The 13,500-nt window shown below is 36.1% G+C and overlaps 1 protein-coding gene across 14 annotated transcripts in view; it reads left to right on the forward strand.

Annotated features, from left to right (window-relative positions):
• RAF1 (Raf-1 proto-oncogene, serine/threonine kinase) overlaps positions 1-13,500 on the forward strand; it is a 100,294-nt gene that overhangs the window by 61,161 nt on the left and 25,633 nt on the right. For 7 of the 14 annotated variants that reach the window (XM_087923933.1, XM_087923937.1, XM_026724222.2 and 4 more), the window contains exon 2: positions 10,257-10,487. In XM_087923933.1, coding sequence (XP_087780059.1) covers positions 10,281-10,487 — 207 coding nt within the window. In that variant the 5' untranslated portion in view covers positions 10,257-10,280. Of the gene's footprint in view, positions 1-3,748; positions 3,883-4,543; positions 4,635-7,953; positions 8,031-10,256; positions 10,488-13,500 lie in introns of those variants that run through there. The other 7 variants (XM_087923930.1, XM_026724230.2, XM_026724200.2 and 4 more) reach the window with 3 other exon arrangements.

The raw sequence follows: 13,500 nt of genomic DNA on the forward strand, positions 1-13,500 counted from the left end.
ATAAAGGAGTTTGAGATATGTTTATCATGATTCCATAGGCACTATGTTCTGCACCATCAAATCAATTTCCAGTTTTTCAATGTGTTGTGTAAAAATTATTTGCATTAGCTCATTTGAATTTACTGGAAGTACAAGCATGGTATATTTCCTCCTTACAAATTATTTCTGCTCTATCTTTTATATAAAAATCTTTAATAAGTATAATTTGAGTTTAACTTTTATTTGGAAAAATATTTTTTTCAGTTACAGTGAGTTGTATCAAATGGTGTTTTTCAGAAGAGTATTAATGGCCAAAGTGGTAGACTTCCTTGTTGTACATTGCCATTTCTACTTAACTCTGCTTCAGAAGATTAGAGCACTTTCCAGAGCAGGGCATGCAGAGTTTGTTCTAAAGAATATTTTGTTTTGTTAATTCATTTGCAGTGCAAACATCTCAGTTTTCTTCTCTTTTCTATCAGATTAATCCTGAATTGTATTTAGCCTTTGTTTTCAGCCTTTTGCCCTTCCTAGCAATGTTTAAATAACATACATTTTTCCTTTAAAGGATTAGAAACCATTGTCCATAGAAAAGAGAGATTATTCTGATTCCCAAGTTCATGAAATATGCAGCATTGCATTCTTCAGCTCACATATAAGGTATGACTGATTGAAGCGATGCAGCTTTTTTAGGTTGACTGCAGTAAAGGATAATCTTGTATTGGTAGAAATAGAACGTTTTGTAGCAGATAGCTGAACTGATAGGCTGGAAGTCTGGCGATCTCTGGAGTTTCGCACTCTCACCTGGCCTTGTGCCTTGAGGTTAGCAGCTTGATAATTTTCCTTCATGCTGCGGCGAGAACCCAGGATGGGTTAGACTCCTTAAGCTGAGTCTGTTCTTGTATATAAAAGGCCAGCCCCCGGGAGTCTCCCCAGCTTTGACTCAGCTTCTTTTAAGCCAGCAAGCTGTGTCTCTAAAAGCGTTAGTGGTTATTCAGTTCAGTGGATTCGAACGAAGCTATTTTAGCTTTAAACAGCTCCTGGGGATCCGGGTAGCTGCAACTCCAGGAGAGTGAGGGTCCATTCTCCTGCAACGTTGAAGATTTGATGTTGCCAGTTCACTGGGAAGGCAAGTAGGGAAGCGTCTCAACTACCTCCCCAATAGCCTTCTGTTTGCGCGATCACTAAATGTTGCGCATGTGCGATCAGGTCTTCCTGGGCAGCAAAGGGAGGGGCGGGGAGAGATGGGCGGGGCCAGCTAGGGGCACGATTTGCCAGTTCTCTGAAATGTGCAGAATCATAACAACAACCAGTTCTATAGACCCAGTCTGAACTGGTAGAATCCCACCCCTGATTGGCATCTGCTATTATGGTTACTATAACATATATGGAATTTCAGGAACCACTAGTTTTCATTTTCCACTTCAGAGTATTCAGAGACACTTGAACTGAGTTGTGTTACAAATAGAGGGGTTCATTTGGTTTCTTAAGGGGACTACCCAATTTAGGAAACCTGGCAGGCCCTAGGGAGAAGATTGTCTTTGCTAATTCAATATTTTATCTACATATCTAGGATTGATAGCAATACCCTTTGGTGCACATTTCAGCATTTCTTTTACTATGGTGATGATGGTATAAAACTTTGTGCTTTGACAAAATTGCATTTCTGAAGAGGAATGCTTCTGCAAGTTATGTTATTACATGTTATAATGATATAATAGTAGATTCCTGAACTGGATAGAGGGTTGTATTACATAAGTGATTTTCAATTTGTGGTCTGCAGGCCATGGGGGGGGGGGGCACGAAGACTTGAAGAAATGTGATTTAAATCTTGAGTCTTGGTGGTATATAGCCACAAAATATTTTTAAGGAGGATCGGAAGTGAAGAAAAGGTTGAGAATCTTTAGAATTAGATGATCTTCTAGATCAGCGAGAAAATTTTGGTGGTCCACAGAGAAGTATCACCCCCAGAGCATCCCCCAAAGCAATTAATCCAGGTTGCTCAGGAACACAAGGCTGCCCTGCCCACATGGCCCTCCCTCCCCGCCCATTCACTCCTTACCTGGCAAACTTGCCTGCTAAGTTGCTATTTTTTCTTTTCCCAACCATCAGCTGTTCTGTGCTGGGAGATTTAGATTAGCTAGAAAGCAGGAAATCGTTGGATTTCTTGCTTTTTAGCTAAACTTTAGATCTTTGGCTCTGCTTTTAAGCACAGCTGAACATTTCCTAGGACTGAAGCAGTGCAGACTCAGCTAGCCGATGGCAGAAACACAGATCTCTAAGTGAATCTGTGATTCTGTGAGCAACTCAATCTGCCTGGCTGCTTTGCCTGATTTTGTGTAAAAATTGCTCTTTTTTAATAAAAAAATCAATATTTACATACATGGTGTGTTGTGAGTTAATTTTGTGAGTTTTCTTGCTAGCAAATTTTATGTGACAGGCTCAGGTAGCCAATCTCACAGATCTCTGAATGAATCTGTGATTCTGTGAGCAACTCAATCTGCCTGCCTGCTTTGCCTGATTTGGGGTAAAAGTTGCTCTTTTTAAAATAAAACATTCAATATTTATATAAATATAATATTTACATACAAGCCATGCCCAGCCAGTCACATGACCACCAAGCCACACTCACAAATTAGGCCACTCCCACAGAATCAGATTTAAGACATTTGAATCCTACCCCTGCCTCTGTGTGTGTGTGTGAGAGAGAGGGAGTGAATGAGGGAGGGAGAGAGAGAGGATAGATCAGATCTCTTTCTCTCTCTCCCTCTCCCTCTCCCTCCCACTGTCAGCAAACCACCGTCAGTCAAAATTCATATTAGTGGCCCCTGGGATTTAAAATCATGAGTTTGATGGTCCCTGAGGTCCAAAAGGTTGGTGACCCCTGTTCTAGATCCCTTCAAACCTTATATTTTATGAAATGACACTGGATGATGGAAAGAATGGGCTAGGTTGGGCTGATATAGGTAGTCCTCAGCTTACAACCTCAATGGAGCCCAACATTTTGCTTGTTAAGCGAGACATTTGTTCAGCTAGTTTTGCCCCATTTTATGACTTTTCTTGCCACAGTTAAGTGAAGTACTGAGTCAACTCAGAAAGCTCAAGGAGCTGCTGATCCAGTTCTACAGAGGAATTATTGAGTCTGTCAACTGCACATCTATAACTGTCTGGTTCGGTTCTCAACCCAACAAGACAGACACAGACTTCAGATAGTAATTAGGAACCCAGAAAAAAACAATTACTACCAACCTTCCTTCCATCGAGGACCTGTATACTGCATGAGTCAGAAAGAGGGCTGTGAAAATATTTACAGACCCCTCACATCCTGGACATAAACTGTTTCAACTCCTTCCCTCAAAATGATGCTATAGAGCACTGCACACCAAAACAACAAGAGACAAGGGCAGTTTTCCCTCAAACGCCATCACTCTGCTAAACAAATAATTCCCTCAATGCTGTCCAACTAGTTACAAAGTCTGCACTACTATTAGAATTAATCTTCTCATCACTGCTTATCACCCATCCCCTCCCACTTGTGACTGTAACTTTGTCGCTTGTATCCTTATGATTTATATTGACTGTTTCCTAGTATGATTTGATTACTTATTGTACCCTATGACTATTATTAAGTGTGGTACCTGATGATTCTAGACTCTTGATGAATGTATCTTTTCTTTTATGTAAACTGAGAGCATTTGCAACAAGGCAAATTCCTTTTGTGTCCAGTCACACTTGGCCAATAAAGTATTCTATCTATTCTATTCTAGGTTGTTAAATGAACCTGGCTTCTCCATTAACTTTGTGAGAAGGTTACAAAAGATGATCACATAAGCTTGGGACATAGAAATATGAACCAGCTGCCAAGCACCTGAATTTTGGTCACATGGTCATGGGGATGCTGCAAAGGTCGTAACTGTGAAAAATGGTCATAAATCACATTTTTCATTGCCATTGTAACTTTGAACAGTCACTAAATAAATTGTTCTAAGTCGAGGAATCCCTATAGATGCATGGGCAGAGAGATTTTCAAATTTTATCTTGTGTTTTTCCCATGGTTAATGTCCTTCAGTAATCAATCTATCTGAATCAGTCTACACTGACCTTGAATCTAATGTCTGATCCCAAATCTAGGTAAATTTTTAAGAGTTCAAACAAGCAACTTATATGGTTGTAAAAAAATAAATGACTGGTAACTGAAGAGCTTCTTGATTAATCTTACCGATAAGGTTCAAAATTAAACTGAATACAATTCTGAAAATATTCTTTTAAAAATGTACACGTGGAAGGAAGGATTCCTCTGTATCCTTCTAAACAGCTTTTGATGGACATGGAAAAAAATCCTATTTTGTTAAATTAATTAGTCATAGTACAAGCTCAGTGATATAGTGAAACTTGAGACCAAAGAGGAATGTTGAAGGTTTGGAGTGTACTAAGATGGGAAATATAAAGTTATCATGTACTGAGCAGTAGAGTTAATAATTTGAGCACATTATATATGGTGTATCACTTTATCACTGAACCTAGTGTGGCCTAGTTGTGATGGACATATTGCATTTGATATTCTTAGGGCTGGAGCACATAACTACATTTGCCATGGTGGAGATGTGGCTGAAAACAAGAGCATGGGATATCAGTGCATGATCACGGAGCTCCACGCAGTAAGTACTTCTGCATGTTCTAGCCAGGATGGTGATGACAGCATCCCCATGGCAAAATATGTGGACTCCAGCCCTTAGTCTTTAATTGTTGTGTCATCTCTGAAACATATGCTGTAGGTCAGCCCTTGAAAATAGATACTTGAAAGGAAGAAATTCACACCTTGAAAATGAGAATTGATAATGATTACCACCTGTGTTGATAGGATAAAGTTTAGAAACAAACACAATCGAATTCTGAAGGATTTGAGTATGAGGTGCAGGTTTTACAAAGTAAAGACAAAAAGCAACACATTAAAAATCAGATACAAATAATAAAACCAGTAAAGATTATGTCTCTGACATACTGTATGCGGAAGAATTCAGAAGTATTTATATTCTTTTTCATGTAAGTTTACTGTTTTAGTTGTTTAATTAAGGGATGACAGGATAATAAAAACTGAGTTTTTTTAAGTTGTGTAATTGGTAAGACATTTAACTTTCCATGAAAAAGTTAAATATTCACTTTTTCCTAATAGTCATCTGTCTCTATTTTTGGAAAAACATGTTTGTGTACTTTAAAAAAAATCAGTTCATACAGATCTTCCTCAAAGTCTCTCAATTTCTGTTTACTGCAGTCATAATATAAAATTTGTTTGCTGCCTAAACTGCATATAATCCTTTTTTCAGGAAACGGCACCTCGTTTTTAAAGGCCCATTAGAGCACAGAACTTTCCCATTGTGGAATTTCTTGTAGACTATTTATACCCCCCTTCAAACAGCCAGTCTGCTGCCATTATATAAATGGTGTATTTTGTGCCTAGCATAATTTGAGATTATGCTGATAATTTGGTGGTGGTTACATGCTATGCAATATTTATACGTAGTACAAGTTCAGCACAACATCCTCAGTTCTTGCTACTAATACAATCAGGTATTCTTAAAGCAGTTTGATGGATGTATTATTTTGATTTGCCATAGTTGGTGATATATCATGTAGAATAAGTAATAATATGAATTATCAACAAGAAAGTACAGAAGGACATGACTTATTTTGATTAGAATGACAAATACTTTAGGAGCAACAGATTTATTTATTTATTTCTACTTGATAGGAATATTGATGGCAGTACATTAAAATCTCACTGGTGTAGAAATTTGTCATCTTAGTAGGATTGGTATAAAGTTATTTTTCACAGGCACACAGAGCAGAATGTAGGGATTAAATTTACTTTTTTAAAAATTCTTTGCCTCATATTTGTTGCTTGGTAACTGTATTTTTATAAATGAGAATATATATTATCTGTTTATTAGATTTTTATCCTGCCTTCATTAGAGGAAATATATTTTCCTTTCATTGAAATAATGTTGGGTTTTTTATGGAAGTTTCGTATGAATTTTATATCTGATATATAAAAAAAATCGGAAATAACTAAACTCTTATTGGAAATAAAATATTGATGATGTATTAATTTCTGCTTAATATTGTTTCTGTGCAGTGATTATTTCAGACTTCTATATATGGTACGTCTGTTTTTGGTACAAGGAAATATAAAGGCCCTACACTATACAGTACATTAGACTGTGTTTACTGAAAGGAATTATTTTTGCCAAATCGTGTACTTTTCAGGTATCTTTTGAAGATTTGTAGTACTTTCCAAAAATCATAAATTTATTGATGTTAGGCATTTCCTTGTTGAACTTCTTAAGGAAGGCTAGTGATATTTTCTAATGTCCTGTAAATACTTGGAACATCTGTTTTCAAAGGTAATGTTTGGTATGAGAAAGGCACAGGAAAATGTACATGAGTTGGCAAAAATAATTCCTTTCAGTAAACACACCTGAATAAATAGCCTGTCCACAAATGTCAGGTCAATGATAGTACTTTTTGAACCTGAGATTCTCACAGTAGTGAATAGGCAGTGTGCCATCTTAACTACAAAATCCAATGATAAGCCTCTAACATGTTAAATTTTCTCTGTTAAAAAAACTGAGCTAAGACTAGAAAGCTTTACATCAAATATCTATAGTCATGAAAATCACTGGTGTCACTTGCTGTCTCTCAGTCTAAACTACTTCATAGATTTGTTGTGAAGATATTTGGACAGAGCTTGCTTGATTTTGTAGATAAAAGGTGAGTTATCAATTTTTAAACAAATAGCATAGACAAGGAATATCAAGTGTAAGTTGCAGGTTGTTTGATTATGCTGTGGTGAACAACAAACATCAGCATTTGAGGGTTGATAATGTTTCACCTCTTTTGCCACATTTGATAAGAGTACTCACCTGAACTGGGAGTTCAATGAACTGTTATTGATGTCATCATTATTGACCTATAAAATGTTGATATTGGTATCGCTACAAATGTATGAATTAGGGTGCTTATTTAATGTAATATGTGAATAACTTCTGCATACATTTCAGAAGCACTTCACCAGAGATAAATATTTAATTATCTACTATTAATGGCATGAATTTTGTAGGCTTCTGGGATCTATTTTCCTCTAAATCTTATACTCTGTTAAATTTTTAAAAAAATGCAGAATTGTTGCAGAACATGCAGAAAAGAATGGTTAAACCCATGAGAACATGCTGAAACAAAATTCAAATTACATGTGATCATGGTTACTAACACTTCGTAACATAAATCTAAAAAGGCTTTCACATATTTACCCATAGTCTTGAACTGAAGAATGCTATGTTTGAACCTAAATGAATTGCGTTTAACACTTTCTGAAAAATAGATTCAAAATATTCTAGAAAAATCCCATTATTGTATAATAATGCAGCATTGTTGAATAAATTATAGTTGGTTGGATTCATTCATTGTGCTAGCTATACATTGTGATTTATAAACCACAATACGTTAGTTGTAATTATTGAACATATAGTGTAACAAGGGATAGACTTCTACAGCAAAACCCCAAAACCAAATAATAACAACAACGAAACAGTATTAAGAGAGTCTTGTGGCACCTGAAGGATTAACTATTTTATTATAATGTATAGGTCTGTATTTTGCATGCCATCTAATTATTTACATTTTTCTTTAATAATCATGCCCATTTTAAATGGTTTTAAAACCTATTCAAATGTTTAGTTTTCCCCCCAATATAATGTAAGGTATAGTAAGAGTATGGTACTAAGATTCTTACATTGCTTAAATGTCAAGAAAAATACACAAAAGTTGACAGCTGTTATTCCACCATTAGAACCCAAAAGCCACATTCCTATATCCATTGCCAATATGGGATGTCTGTATGCATGATTCACCTCAAAAATGTTTATTAGAATACTAATATTGTAAAATAGTATATCTTTTAATATGGATTTTTTTCCACAGAGAAATATAACTCTGGAAAATTTCCTGTCTCAATACATATTCTATACTATTTTCCTGTGCAACAATCGCAATTCTAGGTGAAGCTTTTTTTTTTTTGCCATTCTTTGCTATTCAATACTTAGACCAGAGGTCATGGAGGGGACCCCAAAGACTGGTGTTTCCATTTTTCTCATCTGCTCTTTGTGGAAGTTGTCAAAGCATGGTTCCTTTCTCCCTCCTAGTGGCAAAAAATGTGATAGAAAGTTAGACTGGATGAATTTATTCATTCCCATAAAAATTTAAGTGAGTCATATTGGGCTGGAAGTGCCAGAGTACATGTGTCTTATGGATAGTATTCTCTGAAAATGACAAACACTTCTGACTTTAACAAGGTGAAATATCAGTTTTTGGTGTACATTACAAAAATAATACAAAATAGGTGATGTAAATAAAAATGGAATGGGTGGAATGGGTTTTCTTTTTTCACCATTCAGACTATTTGTTCTCTCTAATTTGTATGCAGAATTCTAATTGTTGAAGATTTGGTAGCAAATTAAACTGTTTTTTTGTTAATGAAGACCACACTACAATGATAGAAACTGAAATAATATTCAGTACCTGAATAGATAATTTTAAACTGCGTATATTTGTAATACTAATAGTAATCTAATATAAAAGAAGAGTGTTTCAGTTCAGGATTTTGTTCCTAGATCAAATGGGGAATGTTAAATTTCAAGATCAATTTTGATTGGTAGTGATAAGTTAAAGTATACTTGCTCTCTAGTCTCTTATGGTAATAATGCAATCTTGTCTATGTCTGTTAAATATTATATTGGTATATAATATTCTGTATAGGCTGATGAAAAAAAAATCCCTCCAGCATGAAGACAGAGCTACTACCTTTTAAAGAAGTTGTTAGGAAGCAAATATGTTTTGTTATTAGAACTGAAATAAAGTAGTCTGTATAATTGATTAGGCATGGCTACATGTATGGTGTATTTTCCCTCTAAAAATGTCTGAAATGTATTCCTGATAAATTGTATTGGAAAAAGAGAACAGAGGCACTAGTAGCTGAGTTGCCACACCATACAAAATCATTAACATTTTTACGTATAAATAATATAAATATGAATAATATGAATAATAGCCTGGTCTATGCAATAAGACACATTATGGCTTAGTACAATATTTAAATGAGGCTCTTGATCAGCGATTATTTTAAAGAAAGGTTATTATAGTATATACTATATACAGTTGCAGCATTCAGGATTCACATGATCACTATTAATGATCTTCCTAACTAACTTCCAACCAGGAAAATCAATGGGAGAAGCCGGATTCACTTAAAGACCAGCGTGATTCACTTAACAACTACAGTTATTGGCTTATCAATCATGGCAAAAAAATGTAAAATTGGGTGTGACTCATTTAACAACTGCCTTGCTTGGTCTCAATTGGGGTCATAAATAAAGCCCCTGTCGGAATCTGATTCAGAGGGAAGGTCGAACAGCTGACAGGGAGTGGGAGTGTGGCTCCGGTGGCTATGGAAGAAACTGGGGAAGGGCACAGTCTGGCTGGGCATTCAGAGGAAGAACCAGGCCCACTCCCTCTTCATCCTAGGGCACGCAGGCAGGAACAGAGAAGGGAGCAACATGAGTTATGTGGTTTATGGGGGAGAAAAGGGGCCTGATTCTCTTCATTAGCTGCAGCTGGGGAAAACAGGATTTAAAAAGGGTGTTTGTAGAAAGCACCTTGCTGGAAGCAAAGCGTGAATTATTTTGGCTTGTCAAGTCTTATCTGAGTTCTGGCGTCCTCCCAACTGTGTGTGTTTCATTATCTTTTGAAGTCTGCAATTCCTTATCCTGCCCTGTTTCGTTAATTGCTGCAGTGTGGTTTGTGTTGGTTTTTATTTATAAGTTTTATGTACTTTGGGTTCCGAGGGAATTTCTTCCCTTTAAAACTGTTCTTGAGAGAGTTTTTTCTCCAGCCGATGATAACTGGACATTGGGGGTCAAGTTGGAGGTATTAAAGGGACTTTACCTACTTTTGTGACTTTGTTGCTTTTGTGCCATGCCCTGGGTCATCACAGATTACCTGTAAACAGTTGGTCTTATTGGTGGTTATATAGTGTGCTGCTCCAGAAATATGGTCATGTATCTGTGTTTGTCCACTAAAGCAAAATCGGTTGTTGATGTAGTTTTCTTATATTTAATACCTGAATTATAAATCTTTTACCATGCATTGGTGTTGCAGATACTTATATAACAAAATAATAAGAAACTGGTTTCAGCATGCTCGTGAGCTGACTTGTCTTTCTTTTAAAGGTTTGGTTGCTTAAAGCTGCTTCAATGGACCAAGTTCACGGAGCTTGGAAGACTCTTCCGGATGGAATTGGATTAAAGGATTCTGTCTTCAATGGATCCAGCTGTATTTCACCTACCATTGTTGAACAATTCGGTTATCAGCGCAGAGCATCTGATGATGGGAAACTTTTAGATTCCTCCAAGACAAGTAATACTATTCGTGTTTTTTTGCCTAATAAGCAACGCACAGTGGTGAGTCTGTTTCTTGTTTTGGACAAAATAAAGATTCACTGTTTTTTCCCTACTAGTTCATAAACATTCCAGTAGCCTAGTAGTCTAAAAATGTTTAAATGTGGAAGAATCCAGAATTGACACACTGACATTTTGTTCAACATGTTTATTCAATATATACACACACATAACTTTGGAGAGAGCAGTGAGACTAATGTAATTTCTCTGAATACATGTATACCTGCTCTTAGGAGTAGGTCCTGTTAATGCATCCTTTCTAGACATTAGATGGTTTCTTGTGTTTTGGTCTTGGCTTGAAAGCGTCTACTGTGTTGAACCTCAAAAGAATTTCAGACTTGAACCCACATCATGAATATACATCATTAAACATCAGCAGCAAAAATTACATAAGCTCAGGCAAATTAGAATCCAAAATGGATTCTTTTGTTAAATGTCTGGCAAACTTCTGGACGCATAGTAATGGTAAGCTTAGACAGAATCATAATTTTACCCATAAAAATTATCTTAAAAAGTGTTTCTTATCTGTGAATAGCATTCTTGCTTCCTTCTCTGTTATCCTACTTTCTTTTTTGTTTGTTTCTATTTTGCCAAATATGCAACTGATGGTATTCTCCAGCCCTTCTCTGTTTGTTATAGAATTTAACCTTAGGTTAAATTTGAGGTAGATTATGTACTGTAAAGAAGCCCAATATACCGGTAGGTATAAAGCTACTGGGCTGTCTACTGTGAGTTTTAAAGAAAAGCAAAAATGATCATGTCTATTTTTCTTTTTCCTTGATTACTGTAATCAGCTGCATAATTGCTTATCAAGATTAAGAATTATCTCTCAATCAGAAATCAGAAAAGGTTTCCTCTCAATCAGAATTTAAAATTGTGAATTTGATAGGAAACCAGGCCAACAATATTAATTCACAGGATGTGTGTTTTGGCTATTCTATATATACAGTTTTAGGCAGTTTGCAACAATATGCATAAATTTAAAGTATTCGTTCAAAATAGCAGAATAACATAGTTGGAAGGATCTTGGAGCTCTTGTTATCCAACCCCCTGCTCAAGCAGCAAACACCTATGCCTTTTTAGATAAATGTTAGCCCAAGTGAGGAGCAGCCACAACTTCTGAAGGCAAGCCATTCATTCCACTGATTAATTGTTTAGGAAATTTCTTCTTAGGTTTAGTTCTGTCCTTGATGTGGGGTGGAAACTCATTCATCTGTGTGGCTTCAGGAAACCATAGTGATATTTAGAAGAGAATGGCCAGCATGTTTCACCTGTTTTTCAGTGGTTTAGGAAATTTAAGTTTCACTGACATAGGCCCTTTGCTTGTATCCTCACGTGTGTTTTGCCTAAAATTGGATTTCCAGAATTTCAACAATTCGTTGTCACAATGAGATTTTAATCCATTTTCTCTAGTTTTGGAACTTTTTACATGGGATTGTGAGGTTTTTTTTAAAATTTATAGAGGGCTTATGTTCCCAATCCTCTATGATTACTGTCCTAGTTCTTAACACAAAAGTCACACCCTGAATTTTTATTTATATTTTGCCACTAAATGTCCATAATACAATCTCTTGGTGCTTTAACTGTCTAAATGGATGCTGAATGCCCCAAAAGAGCAGAATAAATTCCAATGCAATAACAACTCTAATAAGCAACAAGAGAACAAGGGGTTAAATCAGTCTCTCTCTCTCTCTCTCTCTCTCTCTCTCTCTCTCTCTCTCTGTGTGTGTGTGTGTGTATCACTATTTCAGAAAGTTCATCTTCCTACAACTGAAGATTTTCTCAACTTTTAGGATTTTAGTGAGGAAATGAGATCATTTCCAAGTGAATGTAATTCCAGAATTCAGGTGCATTCTGCGAGAAACATCAACAAACAATCCATCAAAATAAACTAAAGGCCTTCAAATACAGTTTTCATAGGCATTGAATTCAGATTAAAAAAGAAGTTCTTTTAGATGTATTCATGATAATCCATTTAGGGTTTTGGAGATTTGTATGATTTGTAGCAGCATGAATTGAAGCCTGGAAACACATTGAAAAAAACAGTAGCTATATCAGGAGATCAGTCCTACATTCTCAAGTGCAGTATGTGTTAACAATTGGGCTGCTACATTTTGACTCAGTTGTAGTTTTCAAGTATCGTTTGAAGTTGGTGTTGGTAGAGTATACTGCAGTAATCCAGATATAATGGAACTGAGGCAGATGTCATAAGATCTGTATCTCGGGGGCTAGGTGAGGTTGATAAACCAGTCTTCAAATAAGATGATCGCTTTGTGTGACAGGAATTTCTTAAGAGATTAAAATAAGTTGGACTCATCAATATCCAGGTGCAAGTAATCCTTATAGTTACTACAGCTCTGCAAAGTCTGGCTGCACTGACCCTATCTCCAGATCAAATAATGCTTTATTGCTGACGTTCTATCTCTGTTCAGTTTCTTCCTCCATTTCCTCCTGGTTCCATCCTGCAAAAATAATTAGATCCAAGAACAATCAATGAATGCAGCCATAGTACCAATGCAACTAACCCCAAACAAACATAATGGACAGTATGTGTCTCTCTCTTGAAAAGTAAATCTCGTCCAGAGTTGCAGCTATATTGTAATTACAGGTAGCCCTCAACTTGCAAGCATTATTTTAGTGACCAAAAAGTGACTTTTGACTGGTGTTCACACTTAGAACCATTGTAGCATCCCCATGGTCACATAATCAAAATTTGGATGTTTGGCAACCAACATGAATATACAATAGTTTCAGTGTTCCAGGGTCATGTAATTGCCATTTACGATCTTCCCTGCTTCTGATAAGCAAAATCATTGGGGGAAATGGATTCACTTAATGACTGCAATGATTACTTTAACCATGACAAAAACAGCTGTAAAATCAGGCAAAACTCACATAAAAACTGCCTTGCTTAGCCATAGAAATTCTGGTCCCAATTATGGTCAGAAGTCAATACCTTTAATGCATTTTGCATTTAGTTTTTCCAAGGTAAAAATATACAGAGTTACAGGGATAG

Source organism: Pseudonaja textilis, chromosome 2 (genome assembly GCF_049901715.1).
Source record: "Pseudonaja textilis isolate UNSWEBS1 chromosome 2, rPseTex1.2, whole genome shotgun sequence".
Lineage (NCBI taxonomy): Eukaryota > Metazoa > Chordata > Lepidosauria > Squamata > Elapidae > Pseudonaja > Pseudonaja textilis.